General features: G+C 48.7%; 1 protein-coding gene across 1 annotated transcript; it reads left to right on the top strand.

Moving 5' to 3' along the window:
- The first annotated feature begins 500 nt into the window (after positions 1-500).
- Positions 501-23,910, top strand: LOC128730475 (galactokinase-like). The gene is made up of 8 exons (XM_053823522.1): positions 501-571; positions 12,037-12,220; positions 14,448-14,590; positions 17,875-18,045; positions 18,145-18,270; positions 22,266-22,447; positions 22,545-22,654; positions 23,485-23,910. Exons 2-8 carry the CDS (start codon positions 12,059-12,061, stop codon positions 23,788-23,790), a joined length of 1,200 nt encoding a protein of 399 aa, XP_053679497.1. The 5' UTR covers positions 501-571; positions 12,037-12,058; the 3' UTR covers positions 23,791-23,910.
- The last annotated feature ends 1,808 nt before the right edge of the window (positions 23,911-25,718 follow it).

Raw genomic sequence — 25,718 nt, 5'->3', positions numbered from 1 at the left:
ATGATGATGGAGGTGGCCATCGATGGTAGCTACTGGAGCCTTATGTCGAGGTCGATCGGTTGGTTTACATTCGCCTCACTGTTTTCCTTTCCATCTTGCTCCCCAACACATGCGCCAGTGAGTTTTGTCTGTCTCTGCCTGGGGCTTTGGCGTCTTGTCTGCCTGCCTGGAGGGACCTTCTACGCTCCGGAGTGTATGCTTGGCGGTGTGTGACATCCGGACGGGCGTACGCAACTATCACCGGCCAATAATCAGTTCAGTTGCGCCCGCGTTACGTTCCGGTGGGTGCGCTTTCGCGTTCGTTTCGGGCACTAGCCGGTGGGTTAAGTGATTGCTTGGTATCCAGAGCACGCGGCCAGGTTCTTCGAAAATTGTGTGACGAATTTTTCGCTCCAGTGACACACCTGGGTGAGCTTTTCCGCGCGTGTGGTGTGGTTGAGTTGGCAGAGCAAACAAACAAAACGGCGAATCAGTGTCATCAATTGCTGTGGAGATAACTGCTGAAACTAGCTGAAATAGAGGTCCCTCGACGGTGCGATTTGTTTGCGCGTTTGACATTATACTTCCAGAGGTGGGCTAAGATTTCTCTTCTTTTCCGTTTCCAACGCGTATGCATGCCATCACCTTCCAATTGGTGTACGAATATCAGTGCGGGAAAGCTCCAAACTATGAGCAATAGTCGTGTATCTTCTCGAGAGGATCTTCGCTTTGCTCCATGGATCATTCCCCATGTCAAACCAAACAAAGGTCGAGAGAAATGGTCGGAGCTTACTTTCCAAACTTTGAACGCATATCGTTCGCAGCGGATTTGGGTGGGCCGGAAGGCTGTTAGTTCAGTACCGTGACCTTTTTTTCTTATTTTGCGCGCACGCGTATGCATCTGAGCTATGGTCCGACGGGTGAAGTCCGACAACAATAAAACAGCCAACCCCATTTATAGCCCACCGCTTGGTGTAATTCAATATTCGAACGAGATGGTGGAGAAAAAAATGTAATACATCTACATAAACGCGGTACGGAAGAAAGGCAACACTCCGGCGGTCGTCCAACCGTGACAGAATAATGTTGGACCGCTTTCTTCGCACGTGGTGGCCCTAAAAGCAACCCCCTGGTGGTGCGTCCGGGAAAAAAAGATGTTCCCTTGGCCGTTCCTTCTTGCTGCCGCGCGTGGAACACGTACCGATTATTGCTTTTGTGTGATTTTTGTTAGAATCGAACCTAACGGCACAGGAAACCGCATCCCGATGCCAGCGCTCGATTTTGGGAGAAGATTTTGGTTTGACGGGTTTGGAAAAAAGTTTTTTTTGTCGGTTGCCGTTGTGTTTGCTCTTCCACACGTAACGGGCTCGATTGAAACGTAATGCAATCAGCATCGTATTGTTTTGCCTGATGATTTACCGTGGGCCAAGTAGTGCTGCTTGCGTTTTGAAGAGTATTTTTTACGATTAGATTGCGGCTATTGGGATCGTAAAAAACATTTCATCGGCCTCACCGTGGCATTAATCAACGCCGTTCCGCAATTCTAGATGGAGTTCTTTGCTCTCCGAGCTCGGTTAGAGTGCGGATACGTAACTATACGCTTTATTGTGTTCTTATTTCCTCGTGATGCTGAAAAATGTGATGCACACTGCGTTTGCACGACGGGTACCATTGGAAACTGTACTCGAGCACGAGCTTAAAAGAACGTCACAAGTTCTGCACCGGGAGACAACGAGTACCGATGTAAAACAAAACAGATGCAAATGAATAATTTACGGAATGGGAAAAATTGAAATTGCTCAGCAAACGGTGGGAACGTCGAGTTGTGTTGAAGTTTTGCGTTACAGAATGCAAAAATAAAACAACAACAAGAAACTATAGAACCCCAAAAGCATCCACTACGAAACTTACGGCCGAGCGCGCGGTACTGTTTGCTGTGCATCCGCCGGGTGCTTGAAAGTAGTGCCAACTGGTTACAAATTAGGAAGAGCAGCGTGCCTAAAGAAGGGCTCGTTTTTATCATGTCGGTAGCTTTTAATTATTCTTCGTCAAGTGCTTTCTGCAAGCTCATTCCGCCCGGTGCAAAGTGCGCCCAATCTCCCGGCGTCCAAGCAGAGTGACATTTTCAGTTACGGATGTTCCGTTCGTATATCATTATTTATTACTATGAATATTCAGCACGCTCTTGTGTCAAGTTGTTGGTGGAAGCTAGGCACCGGTTGGTGGAGTAAAAATGCCAAATGGAATCGTGAGAGTGTGTAGTGGAAAAGACAGGCGCGTCCTGCCTGCGTTATATTATTTAATCTTTTCGGAGATGAGAGCTCTTTTTTTACAATTTCTTTTAGGCTGTTGAGAGCAGGCACAAGTCTCGTAACTGGAATGAATTTGCTTGAATTGAAAAGACTTGAGGGTGAAGTTTTTTTTCCCTGCCTTTGCTTTACCATGTACCGAAGATTTACACGTGAAAAGCTTTTCCAGCCGGTGTCACTAAATCCCTGCCGCTAGCATTCTAGTGACTTGTCGCGATAAGCGGTGGACGGGCGTACAAGAACATGGCATAATATCATAATTACAACAAGACACTAATTAAGTGCTCCCGTCAGCAGGGCACCACGGTGCTGTTGCACTCGTTCGAGACGGGCTTAATTGTGACACGGGTGCGTACTGAAAGAACACACCAACGTGCACCGGCAGCAGCACGCCAGGTTTGCCACGCCAGTAGTGGACGTCAGAGAGGGCGAACGAGCGGTCACCGGTGTTCGGGCATGATGGAAAAAATAAACATTTTAATAATGAAGGTACTTGATGATCCGGGACACATGTTGCCCGGTTCTAATTTCTTTGGCTTAAATTACTGCACGCTGCTTTATGCATCGAAATTAATCAACGTCTCGTTACACGAGCCTCATGTCAGGTGAATGGCGGGTTCTTGAGCCTTCCAAAAGCCTCATTAACGGACCTAAACTTTTCTCGATTTAATCAACTTTATGCTCTTACTCAAACGTGCCGGTCGGTTTTTTTCCTTTTCTGAAGAATCATGCTCGAAGCTGCTGGTCCACTTTGGAGAAGAAATTCGCAGTGATTGCTACTTTACTCAACCGCTTAAATGCTTTTCGTCTGTACTTGATATTTTTTCTCTCCTACCTTCGCCATTACAACCCCAATCATCAATGGGGCACATAGCACAAAGGACTGGCAATCACTCGAGAATCGAACGCCTAATGGAGTACACGTGCAATGGCGATCGCTTAGCAACAAATGAACCTAAATTCGCTTCCTACTTCTCATCCTCAGCGTCGCCGGGCCACCGATTAACGTCCTTAATGGGTTTATCTGTTTTACCTGCCCCACCATCGATGGGATTGGAAGAAGCAAGAGATCCGATCGGGCCACCCATTCCCGGGGCGAAATATCGAAGGCGAAATCAGCAATCGCTTCTGCTTCTTTTTTTATATATCGCCCAACCGACAGCTAATTGATATCTATTGACAATCAACAAAAAAGCTCGCCTGGCGCGGTCGGTTCGCGTGAATGGAATTACTTGGCCCTTCCGCGAGCCCTTCGGACGACCATGCTATTACATCTTTTTTCCCTCCACAACATGACGTAGTTCGGTAGAAATGCTGAAGATGCCGCGCTAGGACGCTCTGGTAGCGAGCTTGCGCTTCCGAGCATGCATGATGGGTCCCATGGCGGTCCCGCTTAATGGATTAATAATAGCAATAAAGCTAATTCGCGCTGATTGTATGTTTTCGGCCGCGCCCACCACCGATCGCGGTGGGTGTTTATGTTCCCGCTTCTGCGTTTAGCGTACGCGTGTGTGTGTGTGTTTTTTTTCATTTTCGCCCTCTCCTTTGAAGAGGTCCCTTACGGAGTTCTTAGGTTCTCGAACCACGCAATCTCTGGACGCAACCCGTGCTATGCAAAATGAGACTTCACACTCCTCGTCGCAACAGATTGATAGTGGCGGGTTTATCATTACGTTGTTATGATCGGTTGCCCACTTTAGGGGTGTTAATGGGACAGTTTTTGGGGCGCTCATGAAAACACTCAATCCGATTAGGTTGAATTGGGGAGACGTTGTTGAAAACATAATCATATTGGCATGATAATTTGCACTTCGAAACGAAGAATTTAAACTTGGTAGCGTGGATAGACTTTGAATGATTATTTGTTTTGGAAAATTATTATTGTGTATATTCACAGTGTGCTCTGTATATCGTGTGGGAAAAAATGCTGCTTCTAAATCTAAAAAATAAACATCAGATAACTGTTTTCTTTTAAATTGATAAAATTAAATTAAACTTGGGTTTCCTTCTTTGCAAGATTCATGCACCCAAAGAGCTGCGTGCCGAACGAGAACATGCGTCACCGTGGTTAGGCAGCCAATTTATATTCTGCTGACTCACTAGAATACGTTCCACCATAGTTTCGTCTTTCGGTGAAACTATCTCTCCCCGCTTGGCCGATCCGGTGGGAAAGAATACCGAACAACTGGGGGTTGAACTAACCCCTGCGACCCAATCCTACCCATCGTGCTGCTTTTCCGTTGCACTTGACCGCAAGATTAGTGCTTGCGAAATTCTAAAAACAAAACGGTAAGAAAATAATTTACACCACTCCGCTGCACGCGTGGTGTCGCAATGTTTTGTGCGGCGTGTTTAAAATACCTCACCACGGTGGTGGGGTTATAAACGCTTCTAACGGATGTTCGTTTTTCCCCATCGCTGGGTGAAATGAGCTCTCTCTCTCCCAACCCCAGTTGCACCTGCACCGGGAAATGGTTTGGCGCGTTGCACCGTTGCACCTTGGCAGCGGAACTTCACCGACGTAACGGCAGGTCAATCTCAAAACCCCACTGGCCAACCACTCCACAATGCCCTTTCCACAGTACTCACCCGTGCCCGTGGGGATGCGTTCAACGTGCGTTAATGTGCCGGTGCGATTAAAGTCCACCTTTCGAGCAAGACACGCTGGAGGCAACGTCCAAGTTCTACCGGCGGGGCCTTTCAACACGTTTCGCGGCTTGGCTAGAATTTCCGCCCATCTAGCTCGCTTTTCACTCGCTTTTCACCGACGTGCCGATAAGGGGTGCGCTTCCTTTGTTTGCACGTTTGGCACGTAAGCGCCTCACGGTATACGCGCGCTCGGTTCCACCGAAAGGGAATGATGCGCTTTCCGGCGAACAGGGCAAGATTTCAATTAAGAAATCTCCCAGCGCCTTCTGAGAGCCGTGCGTTCGTGTATGGCGGTTTTCCCGGCACGTCAGGAATCGCTTTGGGAAATGCGTCGGTTGCGTTCCGACGTGGTACGCACGCGTAGCTTTAGCTGCTGCTTTTTGCAGCGATTCACTTGCACTTCATCACGGATTCAGCGGTGAAGACACGTGTTAACAGCACATTGTTTTTTTTTGCCTCCAACGTCCCACTGTCAACTGACAACCGGTTGGCAGATCGGTGAGAGGATGCTTAGATACCACCGGGTCTTGACCGATCACTGGCCTGGGTTGGTACCGCGCTAGACGATCGCGGCTCGCACGGATCGTGATGAATTTACGCAAACTCTCGCATCACGCACACCTCAGCAGTCACAGCTGACGGACGCACACCATGCTTTCGATTGCAGCCCGCCACACGAAGTTTTGTGTCATTTGATCTGACTGACTGCACGCGCCGGTTTGTGTAACGATAAACTCACTACTGTGCACAGCCACGGGAAGCATATTGGCACGGCAACTTTTCCACCGCAAAATTCACACGGTTCGGCACCATTTGCGCACACCGTGTGGGTGATGTGTGCCGACGAAAGGCTCGCGAATTGCCAACTTGCGGCCAAGGAGATGATGAGAAGATAAAACTGTCGGCTTCGCTAGGGGTGTGGGTCGCGAAAATAGTGAAAACGACACCCAACTGCCACGGGGGAGGGCCGTAAATTAATAAGGAAGACGTTACGTGAGAGTGCCGTGCCCCACGTGCACCGAAGCGTGGCGCATTTCGGGTGAGATGGAACGGCGAGTATGTGTGTTGCAAGCTATAATGCCGTGGGATAGCTGCATGCGCAAACGCATCTACGAAAACCGGTAGCAAAAATCACTCCACCTTCTACGAGGTCGCATTAGAATTGCAAGGACAATTGATCCTAAATCGCTGTTACTGTGGTTGAGCATCGTTGTCCTTAATCGAATTCAATCACATTAATTTATGAGCTACATAGGGTGATAAACTGCACCAGCGAAGATTAGATTTTATTGTCAGCTTTCAAGATCACCTGCAATGGCCTTGTGAGGGTGCATCGGATGCATCGCGACCCGCGCACCATTGTTATGCGCGAACATTCATCGCCATCGCACGTGCGACGACTTGAGTGTCTTGTATTAGAGCTAGAATCACTTAATTCGCATTCCATGGAGCGCGATGGTCGTTACTGTCCGAGAAATGACGGCTGGAAACGTGTCCGTGGTGTCGCATATAATTCCTTGATGTTCGGGCAACAGGTTTATATCGAACGGCGAAACGTCCGTTTCGGGACGCTTGATCTTACTTTCGTAGACGGAAGTTGAGAGATGAAAAAATTGACCCCGAATCGCCCAAACGGTGTAGATCGTTGACTTATCTGCCATTTTGAGCGGCGTTGACAAACCCACAATGACAGGCTCGACCCAAGCGGTTGAGGTCATCTAGAGGTCGATGGAAAGTGAGCGAAAAAAAAAACACGGCCACCATCTACTCCGTCACGAGACGCGTCAACAGGCTCGATGATTCCGTTGACAGGTCAAAGATGCGGCGCCATATTGCGATTAAAAATTGCCACCATCGTACCATTATTGTGGTGCCCCATACGCGGTGCAACGTCAACCTCTACTCGCCGATCGCGTACGAGCACGTGGTGAGACCAACCCCTAACATCGCGGATGGGGTGGAGCCACCCGCGAAGGGGTTGTTTTTGACGTTACGCGTGGAAAAGCCGGTCACACGGCCAGTGGCACAGAACGAGAGAAGGCTGACGTGCATATAACGAAGCAGCCGCAGCAGCAGCAGCATTGCATTTGCGTGTGGTAGGACTAGCTTGGTCCAGCAGGGCCCAGTCGAGGTCCAGTTTACCAACACCAGCGTTAGCGCGTGCCCTTGAAGCGGTTGGCTTCCTTCTCTGGGCGGGTGTGGTCCGGTCCGGCCTTTTTATCCCCCTTCTTGAGCGAGTACCGAAGGTTCCAGTGGTACGTCATCATCGCCATTGCCAATGCCAGTGTGGAACGCCGGACCGTGCGGTAGGCATGTTGCTGGTCCGCTTCATTCCGGTACTGGTTTAACCTGTTCCGAGGCGTAACGAATCGGTTCGGCGGAATCGATGCAACCCGTTCGGGTAGTGGGGCGATTGACTAGACACGCTTCTACCATTGCGCGGAACCGGTATTGAACTTCGCCCTAGCGTCAAGGATCAAGCAGTAGAGGTCGTTCGCGGTTCCGGTATCGCTTTCGCCGTCGACGGTCCAGTATTCCTTCCGGTGATAGACGAATGGAGCTCCAGTTTGTCCGCCAAAGTGCCGTTGATGCGTCGTTAGCGGCGCGTCCCTGGAAGGTGGGGTGCATTTTTGGTCTACACACGGATAGTTCCCTTCCCAAGTTGCGGCTAAGTGAAAGGTGATGTGTACTACGGAAGCGGCTAATAGCTTTCGAGCTGCTTGATGGGTTGTTGATTATGGTAGTCAACCATACGCTGCAACGAGGACTAGGGCTCTTATCATCGCTGTTATTATCCTCGTGAATCCATCTTAGTACGAGGTTGGCTCCGGGAATCGTACCGCAGACCACGTTTCTACGCACGTTGGAGAGGTTGTGCTGGTTGATCGTTAAGCACCGGGTGGATTCATTACCTTTAATTTTGTTTTCGACCTTTCCAGTTGGAAAAAGGATATTCAGCGTACTGCTGCTACTACTGATCAATTACTGGGTATTATTGGATTGAAGGAAAAGGACAGCAAAAAGATTACGCAATCTTTGCTTTAATTGGTATGAAAATAACAGAAGCCACTAATGTCAGAGCCATTTGTGTTTAGCTTGTTTAAATAAGATAAAAACATGAAACATAATGCGAAAAGGATTGAATAATTTATATCGCTTTAATTCAAGTTCAAGAACATCCTTCGATTAATCGTACGTGCTGGTAATGCCAGAGTAATTCTATCTACACCGCAATATGTTTGCGTGCTATTGCAAAGCGCGCACGACTGCGATAAGAGGCAAACAGCTTTAGTCACATTCATCTTACCTGTTTGGATGAAACGTACGCGAAGGTAAACAGCATCTCGACCGGAGTGTGCCATCCAGGCGTGCTGTTTTCCGCTGATAAACCCATGGCTAGTTCTCGGAAGTCGCCACTGTGAAAAAGATTAGATAAAAATGATCCTAATGCGAAACAAAGCGGGCAAATATTGTCGAATAATAAATAAATGCCAGCATCAGGCTGTGGCTGCATCGCGTTATTTGCTTCCATTTAGGAAATGTAGGCGTATCACGCGTAGACGATATTTTTCGCCAACAAAAGGTCAAGAGACGTTTCGGAGAAACAAGTTGAGTGCGATGGAAAATTGCATTCATAAGAACACTTTGTAATATGTGCGTGGAACGTGTTTCGTTTGGTGGTTGACAATGAAACAATTCTACCTTTGAAACATCCTTTTGCCGAGCGGCATAATAACTGTCGGCTGGTTGAAAAGTCACGGTTTGCGTTGTCTGGCCTGCCTATCGCTTCCACTGAGCTCAGGCAGTGATCCTTTGATGTAATAACAACCGTGCAATAACCACTGGGAAGTGGGCTTATTCGTCGGAACCCGGACGGCCTCTTCAGGCCCTCATTTCCAGCTTCCCAGCTCCAGTGGCATCGGAAATATGCTCGCTGTTGTTTCCGTGAATATTTTGCCGCTTTTGCCAATTATGTGCCATCACCCGGGTGACGAAAACCAACGCGACAGCGACAAACGGCTTCAAGAGGTGCCCTTTCAGGGATGCCTCTGCGAAACAACCTAACCGTCTAGGCATTGTCAATACTGTCGCGCTATCGCATCGGCATTAGAGCGCTGCCATGGAAAATAAATAAATCATTTTTATGCCAAATACGCACTGAAAATTGGTCGCCAGAAGACGAATAAAAAAAAAGCAGACGACCGGAGCGGGTCTCTCTACTGTTGATGCAAATGGCAAAGAGGAGGGAAAGTGAACGAGACAAAAAAATCCATTCAGGCGCCTGCTGTCCGAAATTGTGGAAAACGAAATTGAATATAAATTACAGGATTTACGACCGGCACGAACGCACGAGCTCTCTCGATGCCGGCCGAGCGGAAGATTAGTGCTTTGCCTTCGCCATTCCCTTTCAAGTTCGCGTGGCTTCACCGAAGGATGAAAAAGGATACGATCGCGGCAGCAAGCGGAGTACGCCCGTCGAGGACAATATTTCTATTTCTGAGCCCAGTGCGCGAACTGGGGCGAAGGATGATTGGTTGTGATTGAATATTTGCGCAAGCGGCTGTCCGAGGGTTGGTCCGTTTGGGGAACAGCTGTCCTTTGGGACCTACGAAAGGCCGTGGAAATCGTTCCAACGAGGCGTGAGCGTCGGTAACGTAACCGTAACGTGGCGCACGTTGGAGAGTGGATCGTCCTTGTTCTGGATGTTTTGCGAATTAGTCCGCGGTTTGCGTACTAGGAACCAGCGCTTGTAATAGGATTTCAATCGTTATGCGCCGTTCCGGTTTCATCGCGTTCCGTTTCGCAGGCAACAGTTGGCTCGATTCGATTGGGTGGAACGTTCGGAGTGATGGTTTTCAGCGATCTTCATAAGATGAGATTGATGCTCGTTTAAATATTGGACGGATTTCACAAATTAGAGATTGAATATGCGAATAATTGCTCCGTGCGAACACATTGTGTTCTCTTTGTTCAGTACTCTTTTCATTCCTTTTTTCATGATTTTTAGCTAGTGAATATGGTTTCAATAACTAACATATTATGGGATGAGGTTGCCAGCATCACACGACTGGTTTTAGGAAAACCAGCTAGACTTAATTTTTTTTAATTGGTTAGTTACATGCAAATGAGGGTGTTATTTTCATTAGAAATATACAATTTATTTTGAATGTTGATTTCATGAAATTGACATGTGGGAATTGAAAAACGTGTTAAGAGCCTAAGTATCCAGTTCGAATTGCAACTCAACCACACGTTACTGGGATTGCATACATTTAGGCGTTTCGTACACGGCAACAGGGCTACTCGACCATTTAATGCTCATCCCCCGGTAATGTTTTTTATTACATCTGCTAATTGACTAGATAGCACCGGAAAACGCACTAACCACTGCCAGAATTGCACCAGCACTTCATCGTCGCCCTCAATAAGCACCCATCGTGCGCATCGTGCACGAACATGTAAACCCATCAAACATACCGCCGACCGATAGAAAAGCCCCATAATCAGCTGTACCGATTCCAGTCCTATCGTTGGGGCAATGATAGCTTACGGCCGCCTGTGTATGTGGCGTTTTATCTCCGTCTAATGCTCCGCGCCATCTGCGGGAAACGATGACAGCACGGTGCGCTAATCGCCGCACGACTATCAGCGTGTTTCGGTAGTGGTTTTGCTCTAATCACCCGCGGCAGAAGTGCGTGTGACACTCTTTTCGCTGGTCGGTCGCGTTGGAGCGTGTTGGTGGCCAGCTGAGCCCAACTTACCGGTTGTGGCGACTGCCTCACATCAACTTAAGCGTTATCCGCGTTTGGTACTACCATCAGTTGATATCGGCCCGCCTAGCATCGCAGCCACAGTGGTTTTGTTTGGTCGGTTTGCACGCGACGAGCGCTACCACGACGACCCTGACAGGGAGCAAATCAAAAACAACAACAAAACAATTGAGCGGTTTACTAGCGGCCACTAGCAGCCAGAACATGTACGTAGCAGTGGTACAAAAGGGCACACAAAACTAGCAACCGGCAGGGCAAACAGAGTGCTCCGGGCATCATCTGAGCTGTATTAAATGGAGCATTTTATTGAATCAATCACCTGCCAATCAGCACGGGTGTGCATGGTTGTTGGTGGCGTGTCCGGTAGAGTGGTAGCGCGCAAATCGGTTCATAAATGTGTTCTAGATTCTGAGAAATGTCCCTTCGGTGCGGTACCGTGACCCACCCACCGAAGGCCGGTAATTAAATGGAGCAAAAATTTAGCCTCCCCGTTCGCTTCGTGTTTGGGGACGATGGCGGTAAAGCAAAACAAAAATCCTCTGCACGAAGTGAGCCGCAACGAAGGGAACAAAAAAGGAAAATCAAATTTAAACCGTGTTTACTTGCCTGATTGATTGTTTTCATTTCCACGTGCTGCGTGCTTTCGTCGGTACCCTTTGGAGTTGTGGGTGTTGCGTTCATAAGTTTTATGATCCTTTTTTTTGTCTCGCCCGTTTGTTTCACAAAATTCAATTAGTACTGCTAAATTTGTTTTGCTAGCGCGTGAGTGCATAGCTGAAAAGGTTCTGTCGTCGGTTGGCGTTGGTTCTGAACGTTTCAGGTGACCATTTGGATGCTCCCACGCGCTCAAATCAACTGCGCCGGTTGCATTCGGTGGTTGCCAGGTTGGGATGGTTGCGTTGGTTAGGCGGAAAAATCTGTTGCTGTCTCTCTGTCCTTTTCCGGGCATTTCGATCCATACAAACAACAACACCCAACACTTGGTGACCTCACTAGTTCACCGTTGCCTAAATATTCATTTAATTAATTTGTCGTCTTTCACCCGTTTATTAAAATGGCGTGTGTGTGCGGGGTTTTTCCTGCCTAAAATGTCCCCAAACCAAATGCCATCTACGTGGGGGTGCTCGTTTCAAGCACAGCACGAAATCAAATCGCATCCCATAAAAAGCATACCGAAGGTATGCCCCTTTCACGGTCCACCGGTCGGAACCGGATCATTAGCGCGGTTGTAATGTAGTTTCCCGTGTCATTCAACCCATCTCTCTCTCTCTCTCTTTCTCTCTGTCGGTACACTCCTGACGCCCCCGCCATTGGCATGTATTTCGCAGGAATCCCGAGGACGACATCGAGATGCTGTCGAGAGTAATTAGTTTTGATGAGGTTGTTAAAACATCAATCGAAACATTCCGCAACACGTTCGGTGCCGAACCGGACCTCGCCGCCTGTGCCCCCGGTCGGGTCAACCTGATCGGTGAGCATGTCGACTACAACGATGGTTTCGTCCTGCCGATGGTAAGTGAGAGCGTGTCGGGGGGCTTACGGGGTTTGGGTACGGTGCATCCCTGCTGGAAAATGGGAGTCATTTTAAGGATTTGTTCACCATTCACTCCCTGCTGACACCACCCGCAGGCATGGGAAGGGATGTAAAACACTAGAAAAACCCGTGTTCCTTCCTGTGCAGGATACGAGGAGCGGCAAAAGGTGACCTTTCCTGCGTGCAAAATCGGTGGGGTATTATTTTTTCCTCCTCGCTTGCCTTGTCAAACCCCACCGAATCCTGACCACCTGGTGATGAGTTGAATGTCATTCGGAATCGGACAGATGCTGACAGTGCGTCAGGAATGGGAGGCGGGCTTTGTGGTGTAGAGGGCTTGGATTGGAGGGGGGGGAAAGCAGAATTTCCGGCCGTACAGGAGATCACGTTTTGTGAATCCAAGTGAAGCTCTAGATTGGTTTTTGCGGCTCAATTATTCGAGCTGGGAGTATCGGGCTCGGGGGTTGGTGCATGATTAAACGCAAATTGGCACCAATCAGCTTAGCGAAAGCAATTATTAGGGTCCTGCCGAGTGGCTGGCTTTTGCTTGGTGACTGTCCCACCATGATTGGAGCTGATTTCCCACGTGGTTGGGAGCATCGTGCGTCAGATGCAAATGGAAGAAAAGAAATGGTGGGTCGCATTAAATATGAGCTTTTTTATCCCTTGTTAGGTGATGTAATTTTAGTCAGGATACCACCTTTTTTCGAATGGTTTATTGTGGAATGTTATTTCAACCTCCACATTAGCTTGAGAAGCTGGTTAAACACAATCGCATCAATATTAACGCTTTCGTTCGACAATCCTGTTCGCAATGGCTTGCTTCCTCACCACCGACAACCCGTCATTTAATCAACCAGCCGCTTGTGTGGCCAAGTCATCAGCCAACACGGTCAGGTGTCAATAAATTTTCCAACTCTCCACCCACGGTGCACCAACCGAGGAAGGCCCCGATGACACGACAACGGCTCGAAAGCCGGAAGTTCTGTCAACAGCGCGAAAACAAACTCAACGCATTGCCACCCACACACGGGGAGGAAAAGTGTGGAAACGAATGAAAATTGAATACACAGCGGCAATAAAACATTCTCCCCCTCCCCCCACAGCCCTGGGCAAATGCAAAGGCCAGCTGGTGGGATGGGGATGGAATGGAATGCGATACGCGAAATGGTGCGAACCATGGCCAAAGGTGCTATTAATGGAGCACTTCATCGCAATCGATTTATCAGCTCAATCCAGTCGCCGGACAGGCACTGGGCGTTATCAGCATGGGTGCCGGGTATTTATCTGCCGCACCAGGCCTCGTTGGTGCGTTTGATGAAAGAATAACACTTGTTGGCATTTTTATCACTAGCGGTACAGGCGCCACTTGCACGGAGAATGGCAGCACCCAGCGGGGCAGCTGTTTCACTCATTCACCAGGTTTCGCTGAACTGGCATTAAAACATAAGCCGTACTCTTAAACCACCCACCCGGGGAGGTTTCGAAACCCTTCGAAAACCAGGCTACAGATTTTATTCTCATCACATTCATCTCTGCACAAGCCCTACAAGCATCTTGATATGGAGTGTTTTGTATCGACGAGAGCTTCGAGGACTCCTGGACTCTCAAGCTCAGCTTTGGGATGGAAATCATTCCTGGAACATCTCCTGCTGAATTGTGTCCTTTTTTCAGCTTGCCCAACCATGGACTGGGGCTTGCGAACGAGAGTCGTTTCTCTAATCGATGCGAGATCATGATCAGTGTTTGCCAATTACTCGACGATCCGAGATGTTGTCGCATGTTGATGTTTCTGGGAACGAGTTAAAACTGTGACCAGCAAAGCCTGACTAAATTCCAATAAGGATAATTTAGATTAAATCCTTTCCAGCTGTACCTTTTGTTGCTTGCGAAGTGGCCATAAACGACGCTCGCTGTTATTGCTAATGTTTGTTTGATTTTAATGTGCTCACATTGCGCAACATTACATCCAGCTTCCTACGTAATGTGTGACTCACGTAAAATTAGCCCACCAATCAAATTTACACGGCTCGAGTCGGTTTTGGAAGCGGATCGTGTAAAAATAAACCACCCCCCAGAACCCCAACCATGGAGCGATGGTAGCGTCCGCTGTGCTAATTGTTTACTCTCATTAATTTCTTCCCGAACGCAACGCCCCCTGGCGGGATGGTGGAAAAACAAAAATGTCCCAACGTCCCACGATAGGCCCTTCAGCTGGGAACGGTGATCGTTGGCCGGCGGAATGGTACCGACTCGACGTGCGACGTGGTCACCTGCTCCGATGGCATCCAGGACGGTTCGAAACGCGCCCAGTTCGACAGCAGCGCCATCACGAAAGGATCGCCCAAGTAAGTCACGGTTCCGGTCACCGCCGGTCGTACCTCGTGGACACGCGGCAGTTAATTAATTAGGCGCCGTTTCGCCGGATTGCGGCCTCTCGCACGCATAATTTGCATTTGCACCCTGTGAGCGCTCGGTGGGGCTTTTCCGAACGCGATTCCCGAACGATGCCGCGAAAGTGATAGCGAACGCCATATATAGAGCCAATCGGCACATGCATGGCATGTGGAGAGTGGCCCGAGTGGCGACGAAACAGGCACAAACACTTGCCACCGGTACATGGTCGGTGCGTGAAATTCCGCACTGCAGCAAGCAACCGCGAATCGGTTGGGCTTGAGTTGGGCTGGCCAGCTGGAAAGGGGCTCGCGTGTTTGCCTCGGTGTACGGAACCGGTGCTCGCGAGGATCAACAACAACACCAGCAACACCACCCTCACGAGTAGGTTGTTGTTGAAGTGTTTTTACACCTCGGCCACCCGGATAAGCCCACGTTTGCGGATCCTTGCTTGTGGTCGCGCTCGTTCGGTTTTTTGTGCGATTTGTCCAAACCTACAAAAGCACCATGGGGGCCATGTTTGCGTTTCCTTTTACGCGGCCTTCCTTGCTCGCAACACAACCCACGTGGGGAAGAAAAATGGCGCGTTCATTTTCATATTCATGTATTTAAATTAAATAATACGACATCAAAACTCGCGGAAAATTCGCGCGCATAATGAATGTGCAAACGTGTGCATAATTCATGCAAACTTTCCATCGCATCCACCTCTCGTGCCTGGCGGAGGATGGGCGGATGGGCGGAGGTAAACATAATCGCGCCGCCGAGATCCCGTCCGAGGATCCTGTGTGTGTGTGCGCCTCATCGGTGTCCTTAGACGTGGTGCCGTGGGGAATTTTTTCGCGCAATGTGTTAGGGTTTTTGTTCATGTTGTTGTTGTTTTGCCGGTGCCGCGGTGGATTTTCTGGTGTTGGTTGGAAGGGAAAAATCCAACAGATCGGCACCGGGAAAAAGCATTCCCTTTTTGTTCCACGCTGCGTCGGGGTACGGTGGGTTTTGCTGGGATTTAGCCGAACACGCAAACAGCGTAACACCGAAAATTGATTAATTTCCCACACGTGTACCACGTCGCCGGCGGTGGGTTTGAGGGGCGTGAACATGGTGGTGATGGCTACCGTGAGAACGAGAAAGCACACATTCGAAAAAGCTTTTACGGGGGTACGTTTTTTTTTTGTTTCGTGTGGTCGTCATTCGCCTCCAGCTTGCATCCGATCGGTGCAAGTGCAGTGCCAATGTTATGCACCGTGGCTCGTGTGGCGGGAAGTTTGCCTGTCTGCCTGCGAAAACATGTGTCATTTGGGGTGCACAACGTTGGAAGATAAAATTTGATTAAGTTCCCGTCCCACCCACGTTCTGGCACACGTAATCCTTGCTGGTCGGCAACAGCTGGCGTTGTGTACACCGACCGTCCCACGTTTGTTGCCAAATTAACCGGGAATTATATCACCCACGCATTGGCCCAGAAAACGCACACGAGGTGTGGGTGGAAAATCGGTACCCGTTCCCCCAAACTATACACACGCTGGCACACAGTAATGGGGAGAAAACTGGGCACGAGATCACCATCGGCCAGTTTGGGTCCCGGGTCCCGGGTGGATTATTAGTGGACACCCGCGGGATCTCTGCGCTCGAAGGCTGGCGATTATCTGTGATTAAGTCGGTGATACATCGCTTATGGGATCTGTTTCGCAATGAGGCAAATATTTTAAGCCGCTTCTCAGCCAGCCACTCGCCTTATTGAATGTGGAAATCGCGCGTGGGTCGCGTAGGGTTTGGAAAACGCGGCTGGTGAATATGCGCCCGTTAATATCGATCGCGTTGTGCCGATTATGTGACGCCACCCGTCGCAGAGGGTGGGTTATTTTATCACCCCCACCCGGGGCCAGCTGGGGCGTATTTTTATGCGCGATTGAATTTTCGATGGGTGAAATATTTTAGAATCGGGTGCGAGGGTGCGCCGGCTTAGCGAATGTGGACGTTTTTTGTTTCGTGTCCGTGTTCGTGTTTTTATTTTTGTAAAAGGAATCATCTCGCTTCATTTCAATGGAAGCAAATAACCCATGTTCGTGGAAAAATGTTTTACGGATGAATAGTGTTTCATTTTTTTTTGCATGCTAAAACCTCTCGTTGTCAGCGTTTTGCGCTCTGGTTGAGGTTTCGCAATTAATTTCCACGAATTATAACACTGTGATGGAAAAATATCGGTTGGGTAAATACTCGAGGTTCGAAAACAGTGACAGATTTTGTACAAAAAAAATCATTAAAAAATTGTTATAAATTCCACTGAAAAATATGATTCATGCATTCATTATGCTGCCATTTAAAGCGTATAGTAAAATTGAACCACCCTCTTTTTCCTCTTAGCTACCCCTGGCCAAAAGGACGAGGGACCCATTTGTTGATCCAGTTTCGTTTCTCACCGCTTCCCTGGCCAGCCAGCCACCCCCAGATTGTCCCAGAGAAATCAGTCGGATTGAACTAATTTGGGTGGCTCGAGTTAATTGCATTTATAATTAGCATGCTTCAACCTGTGGCATGCGGCAGCGAACAGCTGCCCCCAACGCGCTTCCAATTTACCCCACAACCCGCACACTATGTAATCAATGCCCGGGTGCCCCGTGCGAGTGAAACATTTTTGCAAACGTAATCATTATAATTGGCGAGTCGAAACAGCGTTGGGTTAATTCGATTTTTTTGTTGTTGTTTTATTTGTCCATCCCCACCCAGGCCCCGAACTCGAGTGAGGCCGGAAGCAATCGGTCATTCGTGGTGCTAGGGAAAAGCAGTAGTCCTCCCTCTCAGCCATTACAACAACCCCAGCGCAGTCCCGTCGCAAGTAATACGGAGCTGCATCGGAAGCAGAACATTGTTTATCGCTACCGAGAAAAGGGATCAAAAGGGTGGTGTGTTGCGTGTTTGTGAACGGGCAACACGGGCAAAGCTAATTTCCGCATCAGAATGTAATTGAAATCGAGTTGTTAGATTGAAATTTGATGCCTTTGTTCTCGCCCGCTGATGAGCGACTTTGCTGACCGCTTGGTTGCGTTTGATTGGAATCAATCTAGCTGTGAAAAATGTGCCGTTTTCATTTGTGATGGTAATGATGATTCGCATTCCGCAAAGGATGATCCTGTCGCCGCCATTTTATGGTTACATTTTCTCTGGTTACCTCACCTCTTTGTCTGTCAATATTACTCGAGTATGATGATCGAAATTTAATCTTTTTCTGTGCCTCCAGATGGCTGAACTATGTGAAGGGTGTGATGTTTCACTTTCGCCAGCCGGTTCCGGGTTTCAATGCGGTCATCCACACGAACGTTCCCGTTGGCAGTGGTCTGTCCAGTTCGGCTGCTCTCGAAGTGGCAACGTTGACGTTTCTCGAGCAGCTTACTGGCAAAAAGGCTGATAGGTAAGTGATGGCAAGTAATATATTGTCTTTAACTTGTAGCAAGCGCTAATAATACAATTTGTTTTTCTTTTCGTACCTCGAACAACCTCGAATGATTAGCTTTGCTGAGGCGGCAAAGCTTTGCCAACGGGCCGAGCATACGTTCGCGAACGTTCCGTGTGGCATCATGGACCAGCTGATTGCCATCGGTGGTAAGGCGGATCACGCTATGCTTATTGATTGTCGGTGAGTGTTGCAACTATAGTTGACCCATGTGATTATAAATCTTTTTTGATCATCCTGCCAATTCGTCAAATATTCAACCACGTCACGGAAGCGATTCATTTGAAAGATGGCGGCTAGTTGTAGGCTGTAACAGAATTATGTATCAAGGATATATGGAACACGTGGCAAATCGAGCCATATGAATTAGATCTCGCTGCTTCAACGGCTCTTGTGAAAGCGTTTTAACTGCTTTACAAATGACCATGTCGAACAGGACTCTGGCTCCAAAACCACACCTTAAAATGTAATCCTTTCCTACGCCACGATGACTTTCAACAAGCTATTACGAGAGGAAACCCTCCGAAGAGTTGCAGTAATCAGGATTAAAGTCATAGAATGGCGCCCGATTGTACGAGCCGGAGGAGATTCTTCCCACCGATGGATCGTGAGGATGCAGCGCAGCACAGAGCGACATAAGCGAGAGCGCTTAGTTTTGCAATATTATTTCTTTCATCGCGGGGATTTATTTTGTGCCACCCGAAGAATCGAGCACCATCGACGAAGGCTTCCGATCTCGAACCCGGGCGTGGCATTGGCTTATGTTTGGCCTTTCCCCATGCATGCTTCGATTACTGACCATCGTTGAGCAACACGTGCCCGTTGGAAAGACATCACGGGAAGGCATGGGGTGAATTTTGTGATTTTAAAGCATTATCCTCGAGCGTGACGTGCTCGAGACGCATGGTGTGTTGTAGAGGATGCACCAGTGTGTGTGTGTTTGTCCGGTTCGGTGTGAAAATGGCGCGTTTTCAGTATCTCATGTCAGAGCACCAGCGAGTTTAATCCTTTCGCTTATGGGTTGCCCAAGGATACGCCCGCAGCTGGTCATTCTGAGCCGTGCACCCGGACAGGGGTTTCCACTTGACATAATGCTATCTCTTGGTACGGTGGAACGCTCTCCATTCGGTCAACGGCAGCCGAGATGAACCATATCGAGTGTACGTGTCCTTAGACAAACACGGCTCCGGATCAGGCGAAGTTGCACGAGGATAATGGTGCACGCTACCGTACCGCTAGGGATGCATATCTCTTTAATTAAGGTGCACAAATGAACCCTGACAGCCATCCGTCTCTAATCCCAAACTTGCCGGTCTACTATAGTGCACCGGGTGTGTGTGTGTGCCCCCCCCCCGGCAGGACGCTGGACGCAACTGGACCGACTTAATTCCAAGCGGGTAATATATTCGTTGTTGTGCGTCCCAAAGATTGTCTTCCAAAAACCGGCACCACCATCACTCTGCGGGCAAAAAGGGCTGCCCTTCCATTTCACCGGATGTGTGCAGGTTTTGTCGGATGTCCACATCGTTTCCGTAAGCTTCCGGCTTGCTGGCACGGATGCGAGTGGACGTCGTGGTTCGAGCTTGTGGCGCTCTCGACGCTTCAGCGCTCTGCTTTGGTCGATGGAACGCAATAAAACTTGAGACGAGACCGACCGAACCGTCGTCCTAATCCTTTCTCTATCAACGGTTGTGTTCAGGAGTCGTCGCCGCTTTTCTTTCGATCGGGTTCAACAACAAACAGCCGGTTGGGTGGGATTAAATGCCTGTTGCACCGTCAACTGTGCTTACCACCGCGAACAGGGCGTGCATTTAGGCGTTTAGCGTGATTTCTGCGATTCGGTAGGGTTTCAATTACGCTTCACTCGTGGTGGAATAAGCCATTGAAACTACCACCCTCGGTTTGCTTACATTTTACACCATGCAAAATGTGTCACATGTAGAATTATTTAATCTAAACTAACGCTCAACTATTTCCTTTTCCGTGACCGTAGAAGATTATCTCGTGCAGCACTGTGTGTGTGTGTGTGTGTGTATTTTTCCCCGGTATGCAACCCGGCCGTCTTGAAACCGTCCCACCTAATCCGACATGTCAAGACACAATTTGTCATATCGGTCTTATCTTTCTTCCGGTGTACCGAGCGTGCCATGAGCGTGCAGTAGTTGCAGCAGCAGCACCAACATCCGTCGACACGAAAAGGTGTCGTCTAGCGAGGTGGGTCCGATTCCAAATGACCCTAAAACCCCCACCCCAGGGAGTGTAGGACATTTGCTTCGGCTTCCGGTCGAAACCCACACGGGAAGCCATTCATTGCGCCCCGTTGCAGGTCCGGTGGTTCGGAACTGTGAATCGAATGCACCGGAAACGCTGGAGCCATTGCTGGAAACCACAATGTCACCGGAAGCAGTGGGTGAACGGTCCACACGAGGCGCAGGATAGCTTGCATGCATGTCAACATGCGGAAAGCGGAAGTTCGAAACATACCCGCTGGCTTCGTGTGCAACATTTACTTTGTTGTTCCGCCTCCGGTCAAAGCCTTGTACAGGAGTGAGAGAGAGATTCAAATGCAGGCCAGGTTCAGTGCCTGGTGGCTAATCAGCCGCGTGTTGCATTTCGACCGGAATGCATCATTATGCAACCGGAGAAAATGGTGCGTACGCAAGGGTCGAGGACTGAAGCAAAAGAACCGTCCTCTGGCACGGATCAGCAACCATCCGAGCTGAAGAAATTACTGCAGCAGCCAGTACTGAACGTGCGGGACAAATTAGAGGGCAAACCGAGTGGCTTTGGTGCATTCGAGCGCGTTCGGTTCCGGTGACGGTTGCGCATGATGGAGGCGCCCGGTACTTGGTACTTTCACGCGCCGTGTCGATTGTCCGATCGAACGAAGCGTCTCATAGCAGGCGGTGGAATGTGGCGTCGTGTCCTTGCTGGAAGTAACTCGAGTAGCACAGCTTTGTAGTGCGAGTTGTAGCTGGGAATGACGGAATGCGATGGAATCCCGGGGGGGACTTCTCTAGCGAGCTAAGAGCACGAACAGGTCGCATAAATAGCGGATGAAACGTGGAATGTAAAACATATCTTGCAGTCATAGTAACAGCCACTCGAGATTGGGTTCGCAAGCGATCATTCGAAGTATTACGGGAGCTAGAATTTTGTGTTAAGAGTAGCAAATAATAACAAAAATGCATCCATCCTCGCTCAGGCTGCGGTTTTACTGCTCTAAATCGCATACTCCAACGTTCAAAAAGGCCACCGGATAGGTGAGAGAGATTAAATGCTCTGTTTTTGTGTTCCCTCGAACAAACCGCGGCTCATAAATTATGCCCCGTAGTTCGAAACCCTTCCCAAGCGCGTCCTTGCCACTCCGATTTACGTTAATTAAGGCAGCTTAGGCGTATTTGGCTGCGGTGCCTTGGCGTTATAATTCCATTCCGTTTGTAATCCCCGGTTCACGATGAGCTGAAATCGGCCTCAATCTTCACGTCGGTGTGTCGATCTCGCGGTATGCTCGGTGGCGGAACACAGAAGCCTGCTAGATGCAGCTATTCGTTGTCTGGGAAACGTCACACACCACGCTGATGGAGGTTCAGAAGCGTAACCGCAGGCAGTTGAAAGCAGCATGCCATGATTTTGTCGAGTGGTTCGAATTGTGCACCTCTGCTCCGGGTGTGGTTGTTGATGAGACGCTTTTTTTATCAGCTTTCAAAGATATAATAAACATTTTATTACAAAACAGGACACGGAAGAGATTCCTGTTGTTTGGTTGTTAATTCGCAAATTTAGCACAATTTTTCTTAACGATCAAATGCAATCAAAACAATATGCCTGATTCTCGCATATGGCTCAGTCAGCTCATTTTCAAAACCTTACTACAGTAGCAATCACAGTTGAAATTCCTTTTTACTTCACTGAATCTTCGCTCGTTCGCGGGTAGAATCCATGTGCGCTTCTTCCGCCGTAAAATGCACCAATCTTCCAGCTGGCATGTAATGAGTGTCGTAAAATTAACAACTTCCATTCAGCTCCGTGAAAAGCGTTTTCTTTCGCGAGTCAAGCCACGTTCGCGGGTGTGAATTGCCTGGATTTATTTCATTGCTTCCAATGAGCACCCACAGCTTTTGGAGCCGCTTTCATTTGCTTTTTTTTCTTCGCTTTCAAATCCCACCCACCCACAGCAACCTCGCCACCGAACCGATCCCATTCGAGGCCCCCGACCTGGCGGTGTTGATCTGCAACTCGAGCGTAAAGCATGAGCTATCATCGAGCGAATACCCGGTCCGGCGGAAGCAATGCCAGCAAGCGCTCGAACTGATGGGGCTCGCGAGCTATCGTGACGCAACGTTAAACCATCTGAAGGGTGAGTGCCATCAACCAACCACAATCGGCAAAAAACCGACCGATCGGCGGTTTAAATCCGATTGCGTCAAACCTAAGCTTCCGTTTCGATTTTGCAGCGCTCGAGAACGCCGGTGAGGTCCTGATACGCCGAGCCCGGCACGTTATCACCGAGATTCAGCGAACGGAGGCTGCGGCCGAGGCGCTCAAAGCGAAGGACTTTGTGAAGGTAAGCCTTCGCCGTGCCGTGCGTTACATTCCGGGACAGGTGCTATTAATTACGGTGCCGGTCGTGTGGTGGAAAGCCTCAATATGGTGATTCGAGCGGCTCAAATTGCTTCAAAGAATGTGGGGATTTATTATGCATGATTTGGGGATTTTTGGGCTTAGGGAGACCTTTTTTGGGCTCGATTAAGGGTAGGGGAATTGATTGGCAAATTGAACTGCGTACGTTTCGGAGTTCGAAGGGGCACGTTTTTGTTCGTTCATAGCAAAGGGTTGACTTTGATTGGATTGGCCCTTTGCGCATGTTTTAGAATAAATTCGTAATCAATTTCACCATATTTATCACCAAGCATTCAATCAAGGTCATGATTTAATTATTGTCTCATTATTCATTATTTTCCAAATTTAATTTAATTAAATCGCACTAAATACACAAATTTCATCAATACGAATGCTTTTGACCTTTCAAGGGTTAACAATTTCGACCAGAAAAAGTGCTCTCGCTCTCACACCATACACCGCGCAGTAGTGAGCGAGTCAACCATAGTGAGCACCGGTCGCTCTCACGCTATCTCACCGCTCACCCATATGCGCACGCTGAGTGATGCGCGCCCACATCCAACTCACGGTAGTGAGAGCGAGACATCGAGATACCAAGCGATCGGTACCAGCTGTGCGCCGGGTTACCTCCTACGAAGCATGCGACCCTATTAAAAATACGCAATCTGAAATCGAGTTTCGGTGCCGCGAAAAAACAATTTTTGTCGGCGCCGATTCGCCGGCGCTCGCTTGACGTTGATTTCTAACCGATTTCTTTCTCGTTTTCGGGACCAGATGGGCCAATTGATGACGGAATCGCATCGATCGTTGAGTGAAGACTTCGACGTGTCCTGCCACGAGGTGGATATGCTGGTTGAGGGGACATTGGGCGCCCGTGGAGTGCTAGGATCGCGCATGACCGGTGGCGGATTCGGCGGATGCACCGTGACTCTGGTGGAACGCGCGTTTCTGGCCGACGTTGTGAAGGAGATGGACACGATCTATTCGCGCAAAACTGGTGGCAAGTACCGGGCACGGTTCTATCTTGCACAGGCTGGCACCGGAGCTCGTACGCTCGAGCTGGCTGAGTACCTCCGGTAGGACCGTAAGACCGGAAAACCGGAAGTCTGCTGCATGCTGCGTTCGTTCGTTTGTTCGTTTGTACAATCGTTAGAGAAGTAGGTTGAATAAATCCATATGAGGCCGTAGAAAGGCCGTGAAAAGCGAACGACAACTGGTTTTTCATTCTATTTTCTTTCATAACCGTGATGACACACACAGGCAGTTGATTGGGTTTGTTTCCGATTTATTTACCACTTTTTTCCATATCGCCCGTTTGATTCGCTTTCCATTTTTCGTCCTTTTGAATCGTTGTTGCACCCCACGCGCTGTACCAACTACCGACGGATATCTCTCTTTTTTAATCATCAATCTCTAACACCCTCGAACAATTTCATCCCCATGCAATTTTTTCCAAATTTAATTTAATTAAATCGCACTAAATACACAAATTTCATCAATACGCTTGTTCTTGACCATGCAAGGGTTAACAATTTCGACCAGAAAAAGTGCTCTCGCCCTCACACCATACACCGCGCAGTAGTGAGCGAGTCAACCATAGTGAGCACCGGTCGCTCTCACGCTATCTCACCGCTCACCCATATGCGCACGCTGAGTGATGCGCGCCCACATCCAACTCACGGTGGTGAGAGCGAGACATCGAGATACCAAGCGATCGGTACCAGCTGTGCGCCGGGTTACCTCCTACAAATCATGCGACCCTATTAAAAATACGCAATCTGAGATCGAGTTTCGGTGCCGCGAAAAAACAATTTTTGTCGACGCGACGACGATTCGATCGAAACGGCGCGCGCTCGTTTGACGTTGATTTCTAACCGATTTCTTTCTAGTTTTCGGGACCAGATGGGCCAATTGATGACGGAATCGCATCGATCGTTGAGTGGAGACTTTGAAGGCATAGAAAGGCCGTGAAAAGCGAACGCCAAACTGGTTTTTCTTTCCATTTTCTTTCATAACCGTGATGACACACACAGGCAGTAGTTGTTTGGGTTTGTTTCCGATTTATTTACCACTTTTTTTTACAAAAACAATTCGAACACCTCGCACACGCACGCATGTTTTCCTTTTTCCATATCGCCCGTTTGATTCGCTTTCCATTTTTCGTCCTTTTGAATCGTTGTTACATCCCACGCGCTGTTCCTCCTACCGAACGGATATCTCCCGCTTTCTTTTTATCATCACTCTCTCCCACACCCTCGAACAATTTCTTCCACCTGCATCTAACTGAGCCAAAAGAAAAGGGAAAACAATGGGCCTTGCTGCTTACTTCATTTCCTTCATTTTGATTTTTGCCACATTTTTGCGGTGTGCGCGTTTGATTTTCCGTTTTTCCAACTGGCCCACCAGCCAGCTCCTTCTCCTGCGTTATGTTATCCTTCGTAATTTTTGTCTTCCAGCTCACGTTTATTTACCGGTTTTAACTTAGAAAATAGTTATATTTTACCTAGTATAACACCATATCACCCCTGTTTTCTTTTTGTTTTTTTTTCTTCGTCCTACCCCTGCCTCTGTCCCGCCCTTACCCCTTACGATCAAGGGTCGGTCTCTTCCCTTTTTCTTTCTCCTCTTGTTCGTCCTTTTGTTCGTGTTCTCCTCCTTAGGGTTGGAGCGCAAGCGTATCCTTGCGCTTATCTTTACAATGGTTTTAATGGTTCTATACACATGCTCAACGTTGTCGGCCTGGCTGGGGGTAAAAAAGGGGATGCTACTTCCTGTGTTTCCTCACCGTGCCGAAGGGATGGGATTTTCCCTTCCTCGCTTCCCTAGAGCTTAGAGGATCCCGCCGTTCCTTTCCCACAGGCAGGACATACGGGACAATCGTCCTTCGTCCTTCGGTGCCGCCGATCTGCTTTCGACGGACAACATAAAAAAATGTATAGTTCAATATATATCTACTTTAAGTGTAAGTGGGCGTGTGTGTGTATATATATAATATTCCCTAGCTTCAA

The sequence above is a fragment of the Anopheles nili genome, chromosome 2 (genome assembly GCF_943737925.1).
Source record: "Anopheles nili chromosome 2, idAnoNiliSN_F5_01, whole genome shotgun sequence".
Taxonomy (NCBI): Eukaryota; Metazoa; Arthropoda; class Insecta; order Diptera; family Culicidae; genus Anopheles; species Anopheles nili.
This window is presented reverse-complemented; position numbering and strand designations above follow the sequence as displayed.